We start from the raw sequence: 25,281 nt of genomic DNA, 5'->3' as shown, positions 1-25,281 counted from the left end.
TTCTTGGGCTATGTCGCCGTTCCTCGGTGCTCGGTGATCTTCGATGGCACCAACTATGCTGAGTTTGCGGGGTTATGCGTATCCACATGCGCGGTCTCCTTCTGTGGGGTGTTCTCTCTGGCGAGGTCCCCTGTCCGCCTTGCCCTGTTGCTCCTGTGGCTCCTACCCCGCCAGCACCGCCGGTTCTTGCTGCTGATGCTTCTCAGGCTGATCGCGATGCCGCCAAGGCTCTCGATGATACTGCCTACGCTCTGCTGGGTTACTTGTGGTTCCATCAGTGTTGGCCGCCCGAGCTCCTATGCCACCTGCTCGCCTCACCGCTCCACCGCTCCTGCCTACTCCTTCAGGGGGGTGGTCGTCCTTATGCTGAGAGGGCCCGGTCGCGCCGTGACACCTTCTGTGGCTACTGCTCTCGGCCAGGTCACCCAGAGTCTGATTGCCGTGAGAAGAAGCGAGACCAGAGGCGCTCCTCTTCCAGTGGGACTCCTGGATCCTCCTCGACCCCGTCACTCGCTGACCAGGACATTATGAGGCTCAAGCGCCTCTTAGCTTCCTCAGGCTCTTTGTCGACCGGTTCCGCTGCTGCTGTGACTGCAGCCACTGCTCCACCACCGCAGGCATCTACACAGTCAGGTACATCTTCGTGGGTTCTGGATTCTGGAGCCTCTTTTCATATGTCTTCTGATTCTTCCGTGCTGTCTTCTCTCCGACCTCTTGATTCGCCTGTTAATGTTCTTACCGCTGATGGCACACCTCTTCCTGTTGCTAGCCGTGGTCTTTTTTTCACTCCATCTTTTTCTGTTCCTAGTGTTTCACATGTTCCTCGCCTCACCATGAATATTTTTTCCGCTGCCCAACTTACTGATTCTGGTTGTCGTGTCATTCTTGATACCGACTCGTGCTCCATTCAGGATCGTCGTACCAAGGCTTTGGTTGGTGCTGGCCCCCGGCGCCGTGAGTCAGAGGGCCTTTGGGAGGTTGATTGGCTTTGTGTTCCTTCCGCTGCCACCACTTCAGCCAGCTCCCATGCTCTTGCTGCCTCTTCGTCTGCGTCCTTTCAGCAGTGGCATCATCGCCTTGGTCACATATGTGGCTCTCGCTTGTCTTCTTTAGTTCGTCAGGGCCTCTTAGGGTCTGTATCTGGAGATGTTTCTTTACATTGTAATGGTTGCAGACTTGGCAAACAGACCCTGTTACCTTATCCTACCAGTGAGTCGGTATCTCAGCGTCCTTTTGACTTAGTTCATTCTGATGTATGGGGTCCTGCTCCCTTTGATTCGAAAGGTGGTCACCGCTACTATATCTTGTTTATTGATGATTTCTCTCGCTACACTTGGCTCTACTTTATGAAATCTTGTAGCGAGGTTCTCTCTATATACAAACGTTTTGCTGCCATGGTTCACACCTAGTTTTCCACGCCAATTCGTACTTCTCGTGCTGACTCGGCTGGTGAGTTTATCTCCCAGCTGTTGTGTGGTTTTCTTGCGGAACAGGGTACTCTTGCCCAGTTCTCATGTCCTGGTGCACATGCTCAGAATGGCGTTGCCGAACGTAAGCATCGTCATCTACTTGAGACGGCTCGTGCTCTGATGATTGCCGCTTCTCTCCCACCCCATTTTTGGGCTGAGGCTGTTTCTGCATCCACCTATCTCATCAACATACAACCATCGACTGCTCTGCAGGGTGGTATTCCTATGGAGTGTCTCACTGGTCGCTCTCCTGACTACTCAGCTCTTCGTATGTTTGGATGTGTGTGCTATGTCCTTCTTGCCCCGCGAGAACGCACCAAACTGACTGCTCAGTTGGTTGAGTGTGTTTTTCTTGGCTACAGTGATGAGCACAAGGGCTATCGCTGCTGGGATCCTGTTGGTCGTCGTTTGCGCATCTCGCGTGATGTGACCTTTGACGAGTCTCGCTCTTACTACCCACGTCCTTCTACCTCGAGCTTCTCTGTGGACGATCTTTCTTTTCTTCTTCTCCCTGATACACCCTGCTATGTGCCTCCTCATGTTTTTCCTCCTCTGCCTGCACCTCTCCTTCCTTCTCCTTCACCACCGACACCATCTTCCCCATCCTCCTCCAACTCTCCACCATCATCTCCAGTCCGTCGCCCTCTCTCACCATTTCCTCTTCACTATACTCGTCGCCCTCGTTCTGAGGATGTTTCCCCTGATGCGCCTTCCACCTCTGGTGCACCTCCTTTCACTCCTCCCCCGGTTCATAACCTCCGTGCTCGGCCTCGCCCCCCGCCTGATCGCTACTCTCCTGATCGGTACGGTCTCTCTGTTATTGCTGAGCCCACTTCCTATCGGACTGCCATGACTCCGCCTGAATGGCAGCTTGCGATGGCCGAAGAGCTTGCTGCCCTTGAGCGCTCTGGCACATGGGATCTGGTTTCCCTCCCTTTCGGTGTCCGTCCCATCACCTGCAAGTGGGTCTACAAGATTAAGACTCGCTCTGATGGTTCTCTTGAGCGCTACAAAGCGCGCCTTGTGGCCCGTGGTTTTCAGCAGGAGCAGGGACGCGATTATGATGAGACATTCGCTCCTGTGGCCCACATGACCACTGTTCGCACTCTTCTTGCTGTTGCTTCTGTTCGTCATTGGTCTATCTCTCAACTTGATGTTCAGAACTCTTTTCTTAATGGCGAGTTGCGTGAGGAGGTTTATATGCAGCCACCACCGGGGTACTATGCTCCTGATGGTTTGGTCTGTCAACTTCGCCGCTCCCTCTATGGTCTTAAACAGGCCCCTCGCGCCTGGTTTGAGCGCTTCGCCTCTGTGGTGACTGCCGCTGGCTTCTTGCCCAGTGATCATGATCCCGCGTTGTTTGTTCACACGTCTCCTCGTGGTCGGACTCTGCTCCTTCTCTATGTTGATGACATGATCATCACTGGTGACGACTCTGACTGCATAGCCTTTGTTAAGGCTCGCCTTCGCGACCAGTTCCTCATGATTGATCTTGGTCCACTTCGCTATTTTCTTGGGATTGAGATCTCCTCGACCTCTGATGGCTTCTACATCTTCCAAGAAAAATATATTCAGGATCTTCTTGCTCGTGCTGCTCTCGGTGATGAGCGCACAGTTGTGACTCCTATGGAACTCAACGTTCAGCTTCGTGCTTCTGATGGTGACCCTCTCCCTAACCCCACTCGCTATCGACACCTTGTTGGCAGTCTTGTTTATCTTGCTGTTACGCGTCCTGATATCTCCTATCCTGTTCATATCCTGAGTCAGTTCGTTTCAGCCCCCACCTCTGTCCACTATAGTCATCTCCTCCGTGTTCTACGATATCTTCGTGGCACGCTCTCTCAACGCCTTTTCTTTCCCCGCTCCAGCTCTCTTGAGCTCCAGGCCTACTCTGATGCGACCTGGGCTAGTGATCCCTCTGATCGACGCTCGCTGTCTGCTTATTGTGTCTTTCTTGATGGCTCTCTTATTGCCTGGAAGACAAAGAAACAGACTGCCGTTTCTCGCTCGAGTACAGAGGCTGAGTTGCGAGCCATGGCTATGCTGACGGCTGAGGTGATCTGGTTACGGTGGTTACTTGAGGACTTTGGTGTGTCTGTTACTACCTCGACTCCCTTATTGTCAGACAGTACTGGTGCTATCAGTATTGCGCGTGACCCGGTGAAGCATGAGCTCACCAAGCACATCGGTGTGGATGCCCACTTTGTGCGTGCTGCTGTGCAGGATCAGACTCTCGCTCTTCACTATGTGCCCTCTGAGTTACAGTTGGCGGACTTCTTCACGAAGGCACAGACTCAAGCGCAGCATAGTTTTCTTCTCTCCAAACTCAGTGTTGTTGATCCACCATGAGTTTGAGGGGGGTGTTAGATGTGTATAGTCTCTCTTGCACTTTACCATACACATGTATATGTACTGGCCCTTGGCCCTCCTGTGAATGCAGTTGCCCATTCCTAACATCCTGCATGGCGTTGCAGAGGTCGAGCACGACGAGGGACCGTCCTAGCTCTGCCTCCACTGCCACCCTTTGCAGGGTCCTGCAGAGGCTGACTTGGTTGCTGGGTGTGCACATCATCTCCTCAATGCAGCTGTAGATGTCTGCCAGCTTCCTCAAACCTTCGCATGTCGTATCGATGGTCGCCAAGGGCGAAGAGATGGTTGCGCTCAGGCTCTGGAGCTGCTGCTCTACTTGGGGTTTGTTTGAGCGAGGGCTGGAAGGCGCGCTTGCAGATCTTAGATGGAAGCCATGCTTGTGGTTTTGAGGCTCTGATGCTACTTTCTTCGGTATGGAATTTTTTTTCGATAAAGGGCTTTTCATTGAATTGAAATATCGAGTTGATACAGACGCATCAAAGATCACCCGGCCTCTGCATAGCTAGATGCACACAGCCAAAAGTTTGAAGAAGTCTAGATCAAAAAAATATGGCTAAACAGCCACAAGTAAACAATAAAACAAGCCTATAGCGGGGCCAATCCAATTCGAAGATCACACCGCCATCCATGGGGGTAGAAAATCTCCCTGGCCGAACGCTCCAGCCATGTAGACGCCATCATAAAAAGGTCTCTGTCCTCCGGCCGCTGCAGGATAGACCACATACGGAGCCATCGCGAGCATATATGAATAACCTGGATAGAAGAACAAACGCATTTACGGTTAAAAACAATATCATTCCTAGTGAGCCAGAGTGCCCAACATAAGGCAGCCGCCCCCACAAGAATGTGTTTAGAAAATTGTTTATCTATTCCCCTCAACCAGTTGCCGAACATATTACGTGCACTACGAGGAGGGTATAGACTCAAAGCTATTTGGACAATGGCCCATACCGATCGAGCAAACTTGCATTTAAAAAATAAGTGCTTAATCGACTCATCATGGTGGCAGAAAACACATTTTTTGCAACCTAGCTAGTTTCGTCGTGCCAAATTGTCCCTAGTTAAGATAACTCCTTTAGTGAAAAACCATAGGAAAATTTTCACTTTTAGGGGAATCTTAAGCTTCCACAATTTCCTATTATCTATTGGTACCTCGTTATGAACCAGTGCATCATACATGGATTTAACTGAAAACTTACCATTCTGATGCAATTTCCATTTAAAGATATCCGGTTCCACTGGCAGCTGGATGGCTCCCAGTCGGGTTAGCAGATCATCCCATGCTGCCAATCGAGGACCAATGAGGGTTCGACGAAAAGAAATATCAGGGTTTTCATGTCCCAGCACTTGTTTAATCGTGACAAACTTATGTCTAACTATCCGATATAAACTTGGGTATTGCACATTTAAGGGGTTGTTCCCCAGCCAAGTGTCTTCCCAGAAACGTGTCTGGGAGCCGTCCCTAACCGAAAACGTTCCAAACTGGAAAAAGAATTCTTTAGCTTTCATCACCCCACTCCAAAAATGTGAATCTCCGGGTCTCCAGTAGACTTGGGATATTGCTTTGGAACCCACGTATTTATTACGAATGATTTCCTGCCAAACACCGTTCTCAGTGAGTAATTTATATACCCATTTGCTGAGCAGTGATACATTTTTTATCTCAAGATCCTGGATTCCAAGCCCCCCTTGGCTTTTAGGGCGGCATAATACGTTCCACCTCGCCAAACGATACTTCTTGGTTTCATTATCGCTCTGCCAAAAAAATCTTGATCTATAATAGTCAAGACGCTGGAGCACTCCTTTTGGGAGATGAAAAAAAGATAACATATAAAGAACCATATTGGTAAGGACCGAATTGATCAAGATTAGTCGACCTCCATAGGACAAGAGTTTGGCCTTCCAACTGGCCAGACGTTTCTCCAGTCTCTCTTCAACATGCTTCCATTCAGCTATTGTCAGTCGCCTATAGTGAATAGGGATACCCAGATAGCAAATTGGAAATTGTCCGAGTTGACAACCAAAGATTTCAGCATAATCTTGTGAAACTTCTGCGGCCTCGCCGAAACAGAAGAGTTCACTCTTATGAAAATTAATCTTTAGTCCAGAAAGATCCTCAAAGGCACATAACAGCAATTTAAGGTTTCTGGCCTTTTCTAAGTCATGGTCCAGGAACAAAATGGTGTCATCCGCATATTGTAAAATTGATAGGCCTCCTTCTACTAAATGAGGAATGACCCCGGTGACTTGACCTGCTAACTTGGCCCTCTCAATAAGAGTAGCTAACATATCAGCCACAATATTAAACAGAATGGGTGATGCGGGGTCCCCTTGACGGAGCCCCTTCCTTGTCTGGAAATAGTTGCCTACATCGTCGTTTACCTTAATAGCTACGCTACCTCCGGACACAAAGCTCTCAACCCATCGACACCAAGTATCGGAAAACCCTTTCATACGTAATGTTTGTAACAAAAAGGGCCACTTTACTTTATCATAAGCTTTCTCGAAGTCGATTTTAAAAATGACTCCATTCAATTTTTTATGATGAAGCTCGTGGACTGTTTCATGAAGGACAGCAACACCATCCAAAATGTTTCGCCCTTGCATGAATGCTGTTTGGGTTGGTTTGACTACATGATCAGCCACCCCATTCAGACGGTTAGTCGCCACCTTGGTAATGGAAATGGAAGAGAAAGGTTGGCAAGACAAGGGCTGCAGTTTGTTGGTGCTCAATCCTTGGCTTCTCTCTGAATTTATAACGGAGCAATGGCATGATGGGTAGAGCAGTCGACAGCAGGAATCTCATCCAACTAACCTCCATACGTGTTAAGGTGATCTGTTGAAAGAAACATGGCCACCAAAAACCCATTTAGACAGAGCTGTTGCCTACGTGTTTTTGGTTAGCGCAGCAAGTGTGAATCAGTGAGCTTAGATGTGCCTGGCATGTCTCGGTCATTGGTGACACAGCGCACTGCACGAGTGTTCGGTTTGACCTCGGATCTAGATATGAGTTATATGTGATCACAGAAGATTAGCCAAGGAAATGCAATGCGGGTTTCGTGTTGCTGCAATTATTATTTTAGTCTTGTTCTCTGCTGGTTGTCCGACGTTATGATGAGTTGCACTGGTTGCACAGCAGCGCTGGTGTGTTTCATCGATCCCACAGCAAAAGGATAGCCATGTAAGTGGATGCAGATTCTCGACTACACGAACAGTATTTTGCTCTGATTTTAATATTAAGTTTAAGCTGGCTATCTTTAATAATTGTACGTCGTTCGTATGGAAGCATGCTTGGTGCATATAGGAGAAATGTACTAGTAAGAACAAAATATCTATGTATACTTGTGGTTGAAAATATCCTGTTGGAGACTCGTCGAAGCCCGACTCACTGGCCATTCGTATCGCCCCCTCCAACCAGCACCAAGGGGAACCCTACCATCATCTCGAAACAGGCTCTCCCCCTGCTTTATATATAAAGCAACAACACCAAAGTTACACGGTTGAACGATATAATCTGGTGAGGTAGTCCTCTGAGGCAGCAGATCCCTATATAATTTTTTTTTGGAAATGGAGGCATGCCCCCGGCCTCTGCATCATGATGATGCATGCAACCATCTTATTAAAAATCCAGAAAGTATCATCAAAAAGGTCTTATAGCTCGTAAATGGGGCAGAACAAAGTGAAAAAGGAAAATTACATGCTGACAAAGGCAACCGATACGGTAATAAGAAGGATAAGCTCCCTAGACTCCTATCCTGTTATGCGAGCGCCATCCGAACCGGTTGAATATAGCCCGAGCTACCATCTCCCATTGGTTGCACCCAGTAACCAAAGGCTCCCTGGAGTCCATAGGAGTGAGTAAGGACCACGTACGAATCCAAGCTGTAGCCCTGAAGATGACCTGCAAGAAAGTTAAAGTGTGTTGTCTGTTAAAAATCGTATCATTCCTGCAGTTCCATATAGCCCATAATAGTGCACATATTCCAATCCGAATACGGGCCACAGTAATCTGTTCAACTCCAGCTAACCACGTCCCAAACAATGACGCAATATCAACTGGAGGATTAATGTTGAAAGCTATATGAATCGTTCTCCAAAGTAGCTTGGCAAGTGGCAATCAAGAAATAAGTGTTGTATTGTTTCATCATGATCACAAAAACAACACCACGAACTTCCTACCCATCACCTTTTAATTAAGTTGTCCTTTGTGAGTATCACTTGCTTGTGGACAAACCACATAAAAAATTTAATACGCAAAGGAACCTTAACCTTCCAAATGTGCAACGACCTTGAGAGTGGGCCAGAATTAATCAAATCCGTATAAAATGATTTCACCATAAAAATCCCATTCTTAGTTAACTTCCATTGTGACGCATCCGGTTGGTCGGAGAGTTGAACGTCTATCAGTCTCCGAACCAAATGCATCCAGGCGGTCCATCTCTCACCAACTAACACCCGTCTAAACTGGATGTTCAAGGGAATGGCTTGAAGGACTGTGCCTACGTAATCCTCCTTACGTTGCACAATATTATATAGGGTGGGGTATTGGACGGTCAGGGGCGTCTCTCCTAACCATGTATCCTCCCAAAATCTTGTTGACATCCCATTGCCCACCAAGAATTTGACCCTACGAAAGAACAAGTCCTTCGTTCTCATAAGTCCCTTCCAGAATGGCGAGTCAGTCGGTCGCATGGTAACCTGAGCTAGTGTCTTCGAGTGTAAATACTTATTGCGCAGGATTTGTGACCACATACCCTCCGGCTCAGTCTCTAGCCTGTATAACCATTTACTCATAAGACATTTATTCTTAATTTCTAAGTTCTCAATACCGAGACCCCCTTGGTCTTTAGGTCGGCAAAGGATGTCCCATCTCGCGAGACGGTATTTCCTCTTGGCCTCATCAGACTGCCAGAAGAAACGAGATCTAAAGAAATCAAGTCGCTTCCGAACCCGTTTCGGAATTTCGAAGAACGAAAGTAGAAACATTGGCATACTAGTCAGTACTGAGTTAATCAGGACTAGCCGACCTCCATATGACATAAGCTTGCCCTTCCAGCAGCTAATTTTTTTTCAATTCGTTCTTCGATACACTTCCATTCTTTATTGGATAGCTTACGGTGATGGATCGGAATACCCAAGTAACTGAATGGTAAAGCACCTAATTCACATCCAAATAATTGTTTGTAAGTGTGTTCATCGTCTTTGGCCTTCCCAAAGCAGAACAACTCGCTCTTATGAAAATTTATTTTTAAGCCAAACAATTGTTCGAAGAGGCATAAGATAAGTTTCATATTACGTGCCTTTGTCATGTCATGTTCCATGAATAAGATAGTGTCATCAGCATATTGTAGAATGGAGACTCCTCCATCGACTAGATGAGGAACTAAACCCTCTACATGGCCATGCTGCTTGGCCCTGCCAATAATGACGGCCAACATATCTGCCACAATATTGAACAAAAGAGGACACATGGAATCCCCTTGTCTCAACCCCTTATACGTCTGAAAATAGTGACCGATATCATCGTTCACCTTGATTCCGACACTACCCTTCTGGACTTGGGTATCCACTTGGTTCCTCCAAGCTTCACTAAAACCCTTCATGCGCATTGCCTGCTGAAGAAAAGGCCACTTTACTTTATCATACGCCTTCTGAAAATCCACTTTGAAGATAACCCCATCTAGTTTCTTTGAGTGGATCTCATGAAGCGTTTCATGCAGCACGACCACCCCTTCCAGTATGTGTCGCCCCGGCATGAACGCTGTCTGGCCTGGTTGGATCACTGAATGAGCAATTTGTGTCAATCTATTGGTTCCAACCTTTGTGAAAATTTTGAAGCTCAAATTCAACAGACATATGGGCCGGAATTGTTCGATCCGAACTGCCTCATCTTTCTTAGGTGCAGCGTTATCGTACTGAAATTAAGATGAAACAACTCCAAATGACCGTTGAAAAAAATCATGAAACATAGGCATAAGATCATCTTTAATAATATGCCAACATTTCTTATAGAATTCAGCTGGAAACCCATCTGGTCCCGGTGCTTTATTCGGCTTCATTTGTGATATTGCCTGAAGAACCTCTTTTTCAGTAAACGGTGCAGAGAGAATATCATTCTCCACTATCTGTAATTGAGGAATATCATCAATCACAGATTCATCGAGCGTCACAGTGCTTGTATTCGGGGTCCAAAGAGTTGCTTATAATAATTTGAAATATACGCTTTCAGATTTTCGTGTCCCACTATTGTTCCCTTGTCCTGTTCAAGCTGTATGATTTTCTTCTTCCTATGTTTGCCATTTGCAACCATATGGAAGAATTGTGTATTGTCGTCCCCTTGGACAACCTTAAGCGTTTTAGCACGCAATGACCACTTGAGCTCCTCCTCTCTCAAGAGAGCTCGTAGACCTTGCTCAGCCTCGGACTTGGTTCTTTGCTCATTAACAGAAAGAAGATCCCTATATAAGTGGCCAACATAAACACACGCGTCTATGCTACCCAAAAACTAGCACTAGACTACACGATTACAACGCCATGACACGACCTAGGACACCTACCCTCCATGACAACACCCTCAAGAGGGGAACGCGAGCACCGACGCTGCCAAGCCCGAGGTGGACAAGGGTTTTCACCTGGAGACTCTGACATGGAGAGGAGAGCCACGACGACGTCTTCAAGAAGATATCGGCACCTGCAGATGTCATCGTCGCTGGCGCCAAAGCATGAAGCTTTCGCTCGGCAGCTCACCCGTGCCACCACGGGGCACCCAGAACAGTCACGGCGAGAACCGGCCTCCAGATCCTGATCTGGGCAACAGAAAGTGTGCCCGAACCACCCTGCACTACACCCCGCCGACCGAGAAACGTAGTCAGCACTATCGCCGTGGAGCTTGCCGGAAAGCCACCATGCGGACCACCATCCGGGGTCGCCGCCCCGACATCCATGTCCCGAGTCACCACCAGCCATCAACATCGTAACGCACAGACCATGCGATGGGAAGAGTGGAAGATACATCCTTCTACTCCTAGCCCGGCATCAGCCACCGGGCTTGGGTGATCACCTCCACCGTAGGAGGCGTCCACGCCTGTGTCCCCAGCCAGTCCCTGTGGACCGGAGGGAGGGGGAGGGGGGAACACGGCCTAGTAGCTGCCGACGGCCACCATCGAGCAAGCCCCACACTAGTCCCCGACCTTTGTCGAGACGAGCTTAGACGCCGCCACGCCCATGGCCACCGGCGTCGCTCCAACCAACGGCACGGCACCAACTCGGACCGACGACACAATGGAGGAGCAAGATAGAATGGCACAAACGCGACGGCAAGCACCAACGCTGAATAGGCCGGCCCTCTGCATGGGTGCCGCCGACCGCCATCCTCCACCATACTCCAGATCAGTGCTGCCCGCCAGGAACAGCCCGCAATGAGGCACACCGACCGCCGCAGCCCCAGATCGACCACTGTCAACCAAGGCAGCTGCCCCGCCGGATCCGTGCCGGCATCACGCACCCAGGGCCCCAGAGCCCCTGGTCATGCGCCGTCCGCCAACCCCCCTGCCAGATCTGGTCGGGACGAGGCCAACCCGCCACCACACCACGCCGGAGCACCAGGGCCACCGCCGCATAGCCGCAGCTGCCGTGCCGCCGGCACAAGCAGCTGCCAGGAGGCCCCCTGGACCGCGACGGACCAGATCCGGGCCGAGCCCCCGCCGGCCGCCGCCTCCATAGGTCACAGCCCCTGCCGTGTCCAGCCCACCACGCCCAGGTCAAGGCACCGCGGTGCCGCCGTCAGGCCTACCCACGCCACCGCTCGAGGTCGCCGGCCCGTGTCGAGCCCTCGCGCAAGGAGGAGATGAGGCTCCGTCGTCGCTGGCACCTCGGTCGCTTGCGGGAGCGACACGAGGGGGGGGAGCTGTTTTTTGAAACCCTACCACCACCCCTCCACCCTCCTCTTTGGCCTTCTTACTGCTGGCCTCTGCCGTGGTGGCTTTTCCTGGAAGCCGGTGGTTGCGGAGCTCGACCTGTGGGTGCGTCCTTTGTGTCTAAGGTCACGGAAGACAGTATAGAGAGGGAGTTCGAAGCTCGAGGGAATCTCATCGAAGACAAAAGAGATATGGAGGTTGCCTAGATTTATATATAAAGCGGTGGTTTGCCTTATATACCGAAAAAGGGTTTCCCCCCGCTTTGTATTCCAAAGCAACCAGCCAACATAGGATACATCTCGACGCTGGGGCGAGCAGCACAACAAGCCCAAAGACAAAAAAAGAAGAAACATAATGCCAACAACGGCAGATCGACAAAGCGCGGAAGGCCCGCCACCGCTGCGCCCTCCGGAAACACCCCACCACCGCCCGAGGCTCCGAGTGCCGCATACCAAGCAGCACCTCCAAGAAGGTATGCGACGCCGACGACGCTGCTGCCCGGACAAGTCCTAGGGTTTCCCCCGGCGTGCGGAGGAAAGTAGGGGATGGCTACCACCGACGCCCTTCAAGAAGGAATGGTAGCACCCGCCGGTGTCACCGCATCGGCGCCGGACGAACCGGCAAGGATTTCTCCCGCACACCAAACACCACCGCCCATCCGGAGCCAACCATCCAAACAATCACCCAATGCGCCACCGCGGTTGCGCCGCCGCCCACGCCGTCTCACTACGAGGACCACCACGAGGCCGAGAAGACCGGAGAGAAGCGCCACGCGACGAGAACAACAGCACCAATGCCGACCGGAAGGGAACCACCTCCACCGCCGTCGTGCGAGAAGTCGAGCCTCCGGCGCTGTCGCGGTAGCCGACCGGACACGGCAGCGGGGCATACCAGGCCACCCCTGGCCCGGCCAGGCCCGAAACGGGCCCGCTAAGCCCCGCTGGCCGTGCTGCAGCAAGTTGGCATCGGTGCCGCCAGCCCCCGTCGCGCAACGCCGCTCCCCTGCATCCCGGGAGTCACGCCACCAACCAGCCCCGCCGCCGGCCCGCCCAGGCCCAGATGGGCCCCGTAGGGCCTAGATCTGGGCCGAGCGCCGCCGCCAGGACGAGCCACAGCGCCACCCCGCCGCCGCCGCTGCCCAGCCGCCCGCCTGCTCTGCGACAGGGAACCCCGCCGCCAGCTGGACAGCCGCCGCCTAGGAGCACCCCCCGGTGCAACTCCGCCCCGCGCCGGAGCCACCGGGAGGGGAAGGGCAGGAAGGCCGCCGCCACCAGCGACCCCGGGGCCAGGCCGGCCGCGGGCGCCAACGACGGCGGCGGGGAGGAAGGGGAGAGGGGGGCTGGAGGCGGGAGAGAGAGGTGCGCGGCCGGCCGCCCGCGGGGGGCGACGCGGTCGCGAGAGCGAGGAGGGGGGGGGGAGCCCTAGTTATGCTTATCATGAAGCGTTTGCCTTATATATAAAGCGGGGCGAAAGCCTTTTTCGGTATATGGAGGTTGCCCAGCTTCAGGCCCCCGACATGGGTAATAGTCCTATATCGCGCTTACAGTGTATCGATATTGAGTTATTACAATGGAGTATAAGAGCTAGATTGGGTCTACAAGTATTTGTTTCGAACACGCGATTGACAGATCCCATTCTCGGTAAGCAATTTACACATCCATTTACTAGGCCTGAATTTAGTTTTAACATCTAACTTTTGAATGCCCAGACTGCCTTGGTCTTTTGGGGTACACAAAATTCCCCCTATCGCCAAAATCTGAAGAGACAAAAGTGTAATCGAACCCCTTTAGGTATCTCTAGAAGCATCATCATCGCTACTTTTTTTCCAGAGATCGGTGCAGCTGGGTGCAGTTCTTTTAGCGAGGATATGAAGAAATATGGTGGCGTGTTAACTGAAGTTAACATTGAGATTTATCGGGTCTTTTACCTCGCCGTGCCAGATATTTGTTTATGTGTTGTCTCTACCCGTAATCTTATAGTCAAAAAGTCTTAATAAAGGTGGAGTGTACTATAATAAATATCATTTCTATCTAACAAACATTCTACTGAAATAGTTGTATCTAGGCACCTAACCATGTAAATAATATTAGAGTTTAGCAGAAATGGAAAAATTCAGTGAAATGAAATTGACAAAATTGTTTTTCTTTGCTTTCCGGTTCAGTGAACTTCCTATACATATCCACACGTATACATACTGCAAAATTTCTATCATGATTGATTAACAATCCTTTAAAAGGTGGATGCCAACCGCATGGAACTAGAGCTCAGGGTATCTATGAGCTAAGAACATTCAGAAGAGAGACTCTGTTTTGGATCAATATCCTGTAGAGAAGTTCCACTCCGCTCTCAAGATCTCCAATACTGTGCTCCAGTGCCTGCAATTGCTCCTCTTGGCACACAACTTTGCTCCTCTTGGCACACAACTTTGCTCCTCTGGAATGTTTTGGAGGCAAGAGACCACTTGGGCATCTCAACTTGCTTCGACAAGATTGAGGATGTGGATTCGAGCAGCGAAATGGCTTGCTTCTGCCATTAGCATCACCACCCTAGAGTCGTTCTTGTCGGAAGCAGTTTTCTTGCTGATCTTCTTGAACTGTTTTTGCACCTTGTTTGCTAGCCGGACATATGCCTTGACTTGAGAAGACACACCTTCTCCTCTCCTGAGAGCCAACAGTAGCTCTTGGACAGTTAACTTCAATTCCATGAAGCTATCCCGCATGCTGTTGCAGAGATCGAGCACGACGAGGGACCGTCCAAGCTCCGCCTCCACTGCCGCCCTTTGAAGGGTCTGGCAAAGGCTGACTTGGCTGCTTGGTGTGCACATCATCTTCTCGATGCAGCTGTAGATGTCACCGAGGCTCCTCAAGCCATCACACATCGTATCAATGGTCGCTGGGGGCGAAGAGATGGTTGTGCTCAGGCTCTGGAGCTGCTGCTCGACTTCAGTTTTGTTCGAGCGAAGGCTCGAAGGCGTGCTTGCCGATCGTAGATGGTAAGCCATGCTTGGAGATTGAAGCTTTGGTGCTGTTTTCTTTTGTATAGAAATGGATGAGAATGGTAGGCAAGATGACCTGCAGTTTGTTGGTGCTTAAGCCTTGGGGTTCTCCCTGTATATATATCAGAGAGGCAGCAGCAATGACACGATGAACAGGGCAGCCGACAGCAAGAATCCTATCTGCTAACCTCCATAAGAGAGTGTTGCTTTATCTGCTTGTGGTTAGCGTGGCAAACATCAATGAGTTAGCTTATATGCCTGGCATGTCTTGGCTGTTGGTAACAGAATATACTGCACGGGTGTTTCGTTTGATTTCGGATCTTGATATGTGATCATGAAGTATTGTTGAAGGAAATACAATACAGGTTTTCTGTTGTTGTGCTCGCTGATTTTTCTACATTATGATGGGGTCTTATGCCTGTGCAGCACTGCTGGCGTGTTTCAGCTATCCACAGCAAGGACAACCATGTAAGTGCACACAGATTCTGGACGCAACACGCAAGTATAATTCTGAGATAATTGTGTGAACGAAAATTACCTACGATGCATGCTATGCATAAAATAGAAGCATGCTACTGATTTTTTTTTTTTTTTGAAACTAATCCAACGACGGAAACATGAAGTTCATTGTACTATTAGGAAGCAGAAGGGAAGGTACAGCAACAAGATAAGAAAGGATCTTCAGTGGATTTGTTCTGGTCAGTATTATCGATTGCATGTGTTGGCCTGATTATTGTTAGTCATCAGCATCATTAGGTATTCCCCTCGATAATGATCATGCATTATCACTAGCTCATGGGTTGGAGCTGGCATGTTTCACCTTCCAGATTCTGGAGGCACCATCACTTCTTATAACATCAGTAGTGTAGAACTATAAAGTAGATAACATTTTATTGAACCAAGTAATGTAAGCAGGATACTGATTTATATCAGTTATTGTTCTGTTGCCTGTAAGTACATAGTATGTTTGAGGACAAACCAAGTCGTTTAATCAGGATACTGATTAATATCGTGGAGCTTGCATAAATGATAAAATTCAGAAAATAGGAAATTGACAAAATTGCTTTTGCTTGCTATTGAACTTTCTATGCATACACATTGCAAAACTGTTAGGATGATTGACTAATAATCCTTTAAAAGGTGGATGCCAACCGCAGGAACTAGAGCTCAGGGTATCTACAAACTAAGAGCATTGAGAAGAGAAACTCTGTTCTGGATCAATCTCCTGTACAGAAGTTCCACTCCGCTCTCAAGATCTTCGATACTGCACTCCAATGCCCGCAATTGCTCCTCTTCGCACAGAACTTTGCTCTTCTGCAATGTTTTGGAGACAAGAGACCACTTGGGCATCTCAATTTGCTTCAACAAGATGCAGGATGTGGATTCGAGAAGTGAAATGGTGATCTCTCTCGCTTCTGCCATTAGCATCACCACCCTAGAATCGTTCTTGTCGGAAGTAGTCTTCTTGCTGATCTTCTTGAACTGCTTTTGTGCTTTCTTGGCTAGACGGATGTATGCCTTGACTTGGCAAGTTGTGTCCTCTCCTCTCTTGAGAACCAACAAGAGCTCTTGGACAGTCATCTTCAGCTCCATCAAGGTCTCCTGCATGGCGTTGCAGAGGTCGAGCACGACGAGGGACCGCCCTAGCTCTGCCTCCACTGCCACCCTTTGCAGGGTCCTGCAGAGGCTGACTTGGTTGCTGGGTGCGCACATCATCTCCTCAATGCAGCTGTATATGTCTGCCAGCTTCCTCAAACCTTCGCAAGTCGTATCGATGGTCGCCAAGGGCGAAGAGATGGTTGCGCTCAGGCTCTGGAGCTGCTGCTCTACTTGGGGTTTGCTTGAGCGAGGGCTAGAAGGCGCGCTTCCAGATCTTAGGTGGTAAGCCATGCTTGTGGTTTTGAGGCTCTGATGCTACTTTCTTCAGTATGGAAATGGAGGAGAAAGGTTGGCAAGACAAGGGCTGCAGTTTGTTGATGCTCAATCCTTGGCTTCTCTCTGTATTTATAACGGAGCAATGGCATGATGGGTAGAGCAGTCGACAGCAGGAATCTCATCCAACTAACCTCCATACGTGTTAAGGTGATCTGTTGAAAGAAACATGGCCACCCAAAGCCCAATCAGACAAAGCTGTTGCCTACGTGTTTTTGGTTAGCGCAGCAAGTGTGAATCGGTGAGCTTATGTGCCTGGCATGTCTAGGTCATTGGTGACACAGCGCACTGCACGAGTGTTCAGTTTGATCTCGGATCTGGATACGGGTTATATGTGATCACGGAAGATTAGCCAAGGAAATGCAATGCGGGTTTCGTGTTGCTGCAATGATTAGTTTAGTCTTGTTCTCTGCTGGTTCTCCAACGTTATGGTGAGTTGCACTGCTTGCACAGCAGCGCTGGTGTGTTTCAGCTATCCCACAACAAAAGGACAGCCATGTAAGTGGATGCACATTCTCGACTACACTAACAGTATTGCCTGCTTTTAATATTAAGTTTAAGCTGGCTACCTTAAATATTCGTTCGCTATTCGTATGGAAGCATGCTTGGTGCATATAGGAGAAATGTAATAAGAAGAAAATATCAATGTATACCTGTGGTTGAAAATATCCTGTTGAAGACTCGTCGAAGAACGACCTACTGGCCAGTCGTGGTGCCCCGTCCAATCAGCACCGAGCTATTTTACGGTACCTTGGTACTCCCAAAACATGTGCTGGAGTACCGAACAGATCTTGCCGTTCGTTGTGAAGGGTAACTTAGTTATTTTCCCACGGGTACTTCCGATTTTCTCCCTGTGATCTCGCATGGATGCCAAATACAGCTCCCAAAAGAAAAACAGAAACTCCAGATTGAGTGCCAGAAAAAGCTCCCGTTCGTTCGGCCGGAAATCCCGATCGCTCGGTGCCTAGCAATGGAGTACCAAGCAATAATGTCCTCAAACCTGATCCTTCGCTACCGCAGGCCGCCCTGCTGCGCCGCCCGTCGAGCCGCCACCGGCCAACCCCTGTACTGCGCCATGGTTGCGGAAATGAGTCCTCGATCGGCTTCACGGCATAGATCTTGTTCCGGCTCGTCTCAGGCGCGGATGCTTTCCCGTTACTCACCTACGAAGGACGTGCATAGCCCGCCGGCATGGGCTCATCCCGGCATCTCCGGACGCTGCGTGCATATCAATATACTACGTTTTGCTTGTAATTGAAAAAAAGAAGATGCCAGAATACATGGGAGGTTATGAGGGGAACCACGAATATGAAATAATATTAGAATGTTATATATGATTACGGTTTTGCCCCTTAAATCAAGGTATTCCAGTACTTTTTAACTTAGTACTCCGTTGGATGAGTGATGGAGTACCAAGCAATAATGTCCACTGGATCAAGAGAAATGTACGGTCTATATTTATTTTGGGGTACTCTAAAAGATCTCGCAGCACCATGGGGAGCCCTACTGCTACCCCCAACCCTCCTCTTTGGCCATCTTACTCCCGGACTCTGCTGTGGTGTCATTTCCTTGGCGTCGGTGGTCATCCCGCTAATTGGGGGCGGTGGAGCTCGACCTGTCGGCATGTCCTTTGTGTCTGGGATCATGGAAGACAGTACAGAGAGGGAGTTCAGAGTTCGAGTTAATCTTGTTGGAGACAAAAGAGATATATGGAGGTTTCCCAGCTTCAGGCCCCCGACATGGGTAATACTCCTATGTCGCACTTACATTGAGTTATTACAACGGAGTATAAGAGCTAGATGAGGTCTACAAGTATTTGTTTTGAAGCGATTCACGGATCCCATTCTTGGTAAGCAATTTACGCAACCATTTACTAAGCATGCATTTATTTTGAACATGTAACTCTTGAATGCCAAGACTGCCTTGGTCTTTTGGGGTACAGAAAATTCTGAAGTGACAAAAGTTTAATGACTTCTACTTCGGTACATCCTCCTAAACACATCAATGGCTGAGATTAATCCATACCCCTTCATAATAAAGAGCGGGATGGTCTTTTTTGAAAGTACGTGGTTGCGCCCATACATTACATTTTCCACCTCCGCCGTGGGCTGGCCCATTTACGCAAGTTTTACTTTATGATTAAAATTTAAAAAATCAGCATCCAACGTGATTCGAACTCAAGACCACCACACAAAATACTAACAGTCGTAACCAATAGGACACCTTAATTGTGTTGCTTTTATTACTCCCTCCAATCCTTTTTATCTTTCCTGTAGTTTTCCTTTTTGCCTATTTACTCTGCTCGTTCCTGGTTTGTAGCACCTTTTTCCCAAGCCTGCTCCTATTGTTGTGCATGCGGTTGGACTCATGCATCCATGCTTCCAGTAGAAGATAAGAAAAATGTGCGCTGCTTTGAAAGGAAGGAAATCAATATATATTTCTTGTTTTATTTCTTACCATGCAAGGAGTACAACACGTACATGTTCTGTTGGCAAGGAATACTCTCTCCGATCCTTTTTTATACTCCCTCCAATCATTTTTATTTCTTACCATGCAGATTTTTAAACTTGGCATGCTGCCTTAGAATGGTGATGCAAGGCCCTAGAAAAATTTCGTCAATTTGAACAATGTCGAAAAAATGTACTCTGAGACGGAACCTTTCGTCCAACCCGAACGCTCTACCCTAATCTTTTTCATTTAAATTCGTGAACATTTTCTTAAATTCGCAAACTTTGTTTTCAAATTCATGAACTTTTTCCATATACGGGAACTCTTTCAACTTTTACAAATGTTTTATAAAAGCCTGTATTTTTTTCAAATTCATAAACATTTATACAAGCACGTTACGTCACGTTCGGCTAGTGTTTTGGGGCTTTTCACGGGGAAAACCCTAGAAAATGCAAAAATGCCAAAACTCAATGAAATTTATCATGGATGCTTGGCATGGTGATGCTAGTGTGTGAAAAAAAATCCGAGTCCATTTTATTGATGTGAAAAAAAAGTGCATCCAAACTTGCCCTACCGCCGGCCTACCCGAACCACCACATTTGAACATGGTGTGCTTCTTTCCATGCATGAAATGACACAAATTTTTGCCAGCATGTGGGCATGCTCACTTCAAGCCTCCATGCAAAAATCGAAGGAATTCGGGCATAGAACACACGTTGTGTCACGTTCGGCTAGTGTTTTGGGGGTTTTCACCGGAAAGACCCTAGAAAATACATAAAATATCATAACTCAATGAAATTTATAATGGATGCTTGGAATGATGATACTAGTGTGTGGAAAAATTTGGGTCCATTTTATTGATGTGAAAAAAATGCATCCAGACTTGCCCTACCGGCCTACCCGAACCATCACCTTTGTACAATGGTGTGCTTCTTTTCATGCATAAAATGACACCAAATTTTTCTAGCATGTGGGGATTCTCATGGCAGGCCTCCATGCAAAATTTGACAGAATTCAGACACCAAAAGCATGTTGCGTCACGTTCGGCTATTGTTTTAGGGGGTTTCATCGAGAAAACCCTAAAAAATGCATAAAATGTCAGAAGTTAATAAAATTTATCATGGATGTTTGGCATGATAATACTAATGTGTGGAAATTTTTTGGATCCATTTTATTGATGTGAAAAAAAAAGTGCATCCAGACTTGCCCTACCGACCTATCTGAACCACTACCTTTGAACATGGTGTGCTTCTTGCCACGCACGAAATTACAGCAAATTTTGCTAGCATGTGGGCATGCTCATGGCAGGCCTCCATGCAAATTTGAAGGAATTTGGACATCGAACGCATGTTGCGTCACATTCGGCTAGTGTTTTAGGATTTTTTTAACCGGGAAAACCCTAGAAAATGCACGAAATGTCAGAACTCAATGAAATTTATCATGGATGCTTGGCATGGTAATGCTAGTGTGTGGAAAAATTTTGGGTCTATTTTATTGATGTGAAAAATTGTGCATCCAGACTTGTCCTATCGGCCTATCCGAACCACCACCTTTGAACATGGTGTGCTTCTTGCCAAGCACGAATTACACCAAATTTTAACAGCATGTGGGCATGCTCATGGCAGGCCTCGATGCGCATGTATGCTACACCATCTTATTAATTTTGTATCGCATATGTCTCTATTTTGCTTCCTGCCCAAAAGAATGAAGCTTCGGTAACACAATAACCAAAGAGGTGTAGGTTTCACGAAACATTTATGCTTCCTACACAGTTCAACAAAATTTGGGTTAGATACTAACCATGCTTCAAACAACAGCACACTAGGCTTCCTATGCGCCCAAATAAATGAATTTCTCTTACACACTAATCAGGTATACTTCCAGCATTACTGCCTGATGCTTCAAGGGATTACATGTTGCCTACAACCCAATGTTTCAGTATAGACGTCCTAGTTTCAATCGAGAATATATACGCTTGTTTTTTTAGTTGAGAATATATACATCTGGAACGAATTTTTGAAGTACCTTTATTTTCGAAGCAGATTTTTCTGAATAATATATTTCCATTGCATGCGCTTCCATAAAAAAATGTTTCCATGGCACGTTTGCGTTGCAAAGAAAAATCATCCAGAAGCAACTAAATTTATTTATTTGTTTATTTATCGGAAGCAAATCTGTCCCGCTAAAAACAAATCGGAAGCAAATATGTAATTAGTGGGAAGCAATATTTTTCGTGTTTGTTTGTTGGAAGCAATCACAACCTACCAAAACAATTGCCCGCAAAAAAATTGAGGTTTATCAGGTCATTTAGCTTGCCGTGCCAGATATTTGTTTATGTGTTGGGTGTTGCCTCTACCCGTAATCTTATACTCAAAAGTATTAATGAAGGTGGGGTCTACCATGATAAATATCATTTCTATCTGACACACATTGTACTGAAATAGTTGTATCAAGCTACCTAACCATGTGAATGATATTTGAGTTTATCAGAAATGAAAAAAATTCAGGGAAATGAAATTGACTTTGCTTTTCGGTTCAGTGAACTTCCTATACATATCCAAAAGTATACACAATGCAAAATTGTTCTCATGACTGACTAATCCTTTAAAAGGTGGATGCCAACCGCAGGGAACTAGAGCTCAGGGTATGTACGAGCTAAGAACATTCAGAAGAGAAACTCTGTTTTGGATCAATCTCCTGTAGAGAAGTTCCACTCCGCTCTCAAGATCTCCAATACTGTGCTCCAATGCCTGCAGTTGCTCCTCTTGGCACACAACTTTGCTCCTCTGGAATGTTTTGGAGGCAAGAGACCACTTGGGCATCTCAACTTGCTTCGACAAGATTGAGGATGTGGATTCGAGCAGCGAAATGGTGATCTCTCTCGCTTCTACCACTAGCATCACCACCCTACAGTCGTCCTTGTTGGAAGCAGTTTTCTTGCTGATCTTCTTGAACTGTTTTTGGACCTTGTTTGCCTGCCTGACATATGCCTTGACCTGAGAAGACACATCGTCTCCTCTCCTAAGAGCCAACAGTAGCTCTTGGACAGTCATCTTCAATACCATGAAGCTCTCACGCATGCCGTTGCAGAGGTCGAGCACGACGAGGGACCGTCCAAGCTCCACCTCCACTGCCGCCCTTTGAAGGGTCTGGCAAAGGCTGACTTGGCTGCTTGGTGTGCACATCATCTTCTCGATGCAGCTGTAGATGTCACCGAGCCTCCTCAAGCCATCACACATCGTATCGATGGTCGCCGAGGGCGAAGAGATGGTTGTGCTCAGGCTCTGGAACTGCTCCTCGACTTCCGCTCTGTTTGAGCGAGGGCTCGAAGGCGTGCTTGCCGATCGTAGATGGTAAGCCATGCTTGGAGATTGAAGCTTTGTTGCTGTTTTCTTCTGTATAGAAATGGAAGAGAATGGTAGGCAGTGTGTTGGTGCTGAAGCCTTGGGCTTCTCCCTGTATATATATCAGAGAGGCAACAGCAATGTACGATGAAAAGAGCAGCCGACAGCAAGAATCTCATCTGGTAACCTCCATAGGAGAGCTAGCATATATGGCTGGCATGTCTTGGTTATTGATAACACAGTGCAGTGCACGGGTGCTTCGTTTGATTTCGGATCTCGATATATGATCATGAAGAAGTATTGTCCAAGGAAATAAAATGCAGGTTTTCTGTTGCTGAGAGGAATAATTCATCTGGTTGTGCAGCAGCGCTAATTTTTCAACATTAGGGTGAGGTCTTCTGCTTGTGCAGCAGCGCTGGCGTGTCTCAGCTATCCACAGCAAGGACAACCATGTTAAGTGCACACAGATTCTTGACATAACCAACATGCATTCTTGTTTTCATATTAAATTTCATCTGGCCGTGGCTGTCTAAGGTTATCGTCTGAATGAAAATTACTTATGACGCACGATAAGCATAAACGAGAAATGTAATAATAAGAATGTAACGAAATGTTTGAAAAGTTAGGGTCGCGAAAACTAAAAATGTGCAAGTGACGTTTGTTTGGTCGACTTCTGATTGCACATATTACTTAATGGTGCATGCTTCCATTTTTTTTAACATAACCAGTATAGTGATAAAAACGTGAAGTTCATTGTATCATTTGGAAGCAGAAGGGAAGGTACAACAACATGATAAGAATTAAGGATCTTCAGTGGATTTGTTTTGATCAGTATTATTGGTTGCCTGTGTTGGCTTAATTATTGTTCGTCATCAGCATCATTAGGTATTCCCCTCGGTAATGATAATGCATAATCACAAGGTTATAGGTCGTGGATTCGAGCTGGCTTGTTTCAGCATGCTAGAGCTTGAGACACGTAATTTGACCCTTGGCAAATAATTACCTGAGACCCATAGGCCATTAGGAACACCATTACTTCTTGTAACATCACTAGTGTAAAATCATAAACTAGACAACATTTTATGTGACAGGAATGCCCCAAATTCTTTTTTTTTTTTTTGAAAATAGAATGCCCCAAATTCCATGTTATTGTTCTGTCGCTTGTAAATAGATTGTATGTTTGAGGAGAGAGATCTTTTGTTAGACACTTGTTTAACAAAAATCAGTTAACAGCATAAATGGTAAAATCCAGAAAATATGAAATTGCCAAAATTGTTTCTCTTTGCTTTTCGATTAAGTGAACTTTCTGCATATATCCACAAGTGTACATGCTACCAAAATTGCTATCATGATGATTGACTAATCCTTTAAAAGGTGGATGCCAACCGCAGGGAGCCAGAGCTCAGGGTATCTATGAACTAAGAGCGTTGAGAAGAGAAACTCTGTTCTGGATCAATCTCCTGTACAGAAGCTCCACTCCGCTCTCAAGATCTCCGATACTGCGCTCCAATGCCTGCAGTTGCTCCTCTTCGCAGACGGCTTTGCTCTTGTGCAATGTTTTGGAGACAAGAGACCACTTGGGCATCTCAAATTGCTTGGACAAGACCGAGGATGTGGACTCGAGTAGCGAAATGGTGATCTCCCTCGCTTCTGCAAGTAGCATCACCACCCTGGAATCGTTCTTGTCGGAAGCAGTCTTCTTGCTGATTTTCTTGAACTGCTTTTGTGCTTTCTTGGCTAGCCTGACGTACGCCTTGACTTGAGCAGACGCGTCAGCTCCTCTCTTGAGAGCCAACAAGAGCTCTTGGACAGTCATCTTCAATTCCATGAAGGTCTCCTGCATGGCGTTGCAGAGGTCGAGCACGACGAGGGACCGTCCGAGCTCTGCCTCCACTGCCACCCTTTGCAGGGTGTGGCAAAGACTTGCTTGGCTGCTGGGTGTGCACATCATGTTCTCGATGCAGCTGTAGATCTCTGCCAGCCTCCTCAAACCATGGCACATCGTATCGATGGTCGCTGAGGGCGAAGAGACGGTTGCGCTCAGGCTCTGGAGCTGCTGCTCGACTTGTGTGTTGCTGGAGCGAGGGCTGGAGGGCGTGCTCGCCGACCGTAGATGGCAAGCCATTGTTGAGGACTGAAGGTTTGGTGATGTTTTCTTGTGTATGGTAGTAATGGAAAAGAATTGTAGGCTGTTGGTGCTGAAGCCTTGGGGCTGTACCTGTATTTATATGGGAGAGGCTGAAGCAATTGGTTGATGAAGAGAGCAGTGGACACCAAGAATATCATCCAGACAAGCTGTTGCTTATCTGTTTTGTTGTGCCGTTGACGACAAGGCAGATTGCACGAGAGAGCATCCTGTCTGTTCCTAACTGAAATTAGATGGCTCTCCCTCGTGGTCATGGGCAGCAGGGTAAGATGCACGCTCAAGAGTCTGTTGGGTTCAGATGAGTATGAACACAAGAAACAGTATAGCTCAAGTGCGTGGAAATTTCTCTAGTGCCGAGGCATGTTGGGGCAATCCGAAGCAAGCAAGATCCTGCCCTCATATATTTATATTCAAAAAGTTGCTAAAACGTCGACGTTCTAGCGTTGTGTGATGGAATGGACCAACTCATTGGAGGACACATGGAACGGAAGGTTGCTTCCTTTCCTGGTTGTTGCCAACACATGGAAACACAGAACAGAACTGTATGGATGTCCGGGAGTAGCTGCAGATGAAAGAGATTCGGCCTCTTGCTGCCGGATGAGAAAGGGTCTGTGGCGTCCAAGGGAATGGAGATGGCGAAGTCCCAGTTTGCTGTAACTTC

General features: G+C 47.6%; 3 protein-coding genes across 3 annotated transcripts; all 3 read right to left on the bottom strand.

The window, feature by feature from the left end:
• Positions 1-15,801: 15,801 nt before the first annotated feature.
• Positions 15,802-16,705, bottom strand: LOC123164105 (uncharacterized). The gene has a single exon (XM_044581519.1). The coding sequence runs from the start codon at positions 16,638-16,640 to the stop codon at positions 15,927-15,929; it is 714 nt and encodes a 237-aa protein (XP_044437454.1). The 5' UTR covers positions 16,641-16,705; the 3' UTR covers positions 15,802-15,926.
• A 5,008-nt stretch (positions 16,706-21,713) lies between these two features.
• Positions 21,714-22,798, bottom strand: LOC123170320 (uncharacterized). The gene has a single exon (XM_044588170.1). It carries the CDS (start codon positions 22,490-22,492, stop codon positions 21,770-21,772), a length of 723 nt encoding a protein of 240 aa, XP_044444105.1. The 5' UTR covers positions 22,493-22,798; the 3' UTR covers positions 21,714-21,769.
• A 968-nt stretch (positions 22,799-23,766) lies between these two features.
• LOC123170537 (uncharacterized) lies at positions 23,767-24,975 on the bottom strand. Its single transcript, XM_044588395.1, has one exon. The coding sequence runs from the start codon at positions 24,597-24,599 to the stop codon at positions 23,886-23,888; it is 714 nt and encodes a 237-aa protein (XP_044444330.1). The 5' UTR covers positions 24,600-24,975; the 3' UTR covers positions 23,767-23,885.
• Positions 24,976-25,281: the final 306 nt, after the last annotated feature.

Source organism: Triticum aestivum, chromosome 7D (genome assembly GCF_018294505.1).
Source record: "Triticum aestivum cultivar Chinese Spring chromosome 7D, IWGSC CS RefSeq v2.1, whole genome shotgun sequence".
In the NCBI taxonomy this organism is placed as follows: Eukaryota; Viridiplantae; Streptophyta; class Magnoliopsida; order Poales; family Poaceae; genus Triticum; species Triticum aestivum.
The sequence above is the reverse complement of the archived record's forward strand: the minus strand, read 5'-3'. Positions and strand labels throughout refer to the sequence as shown.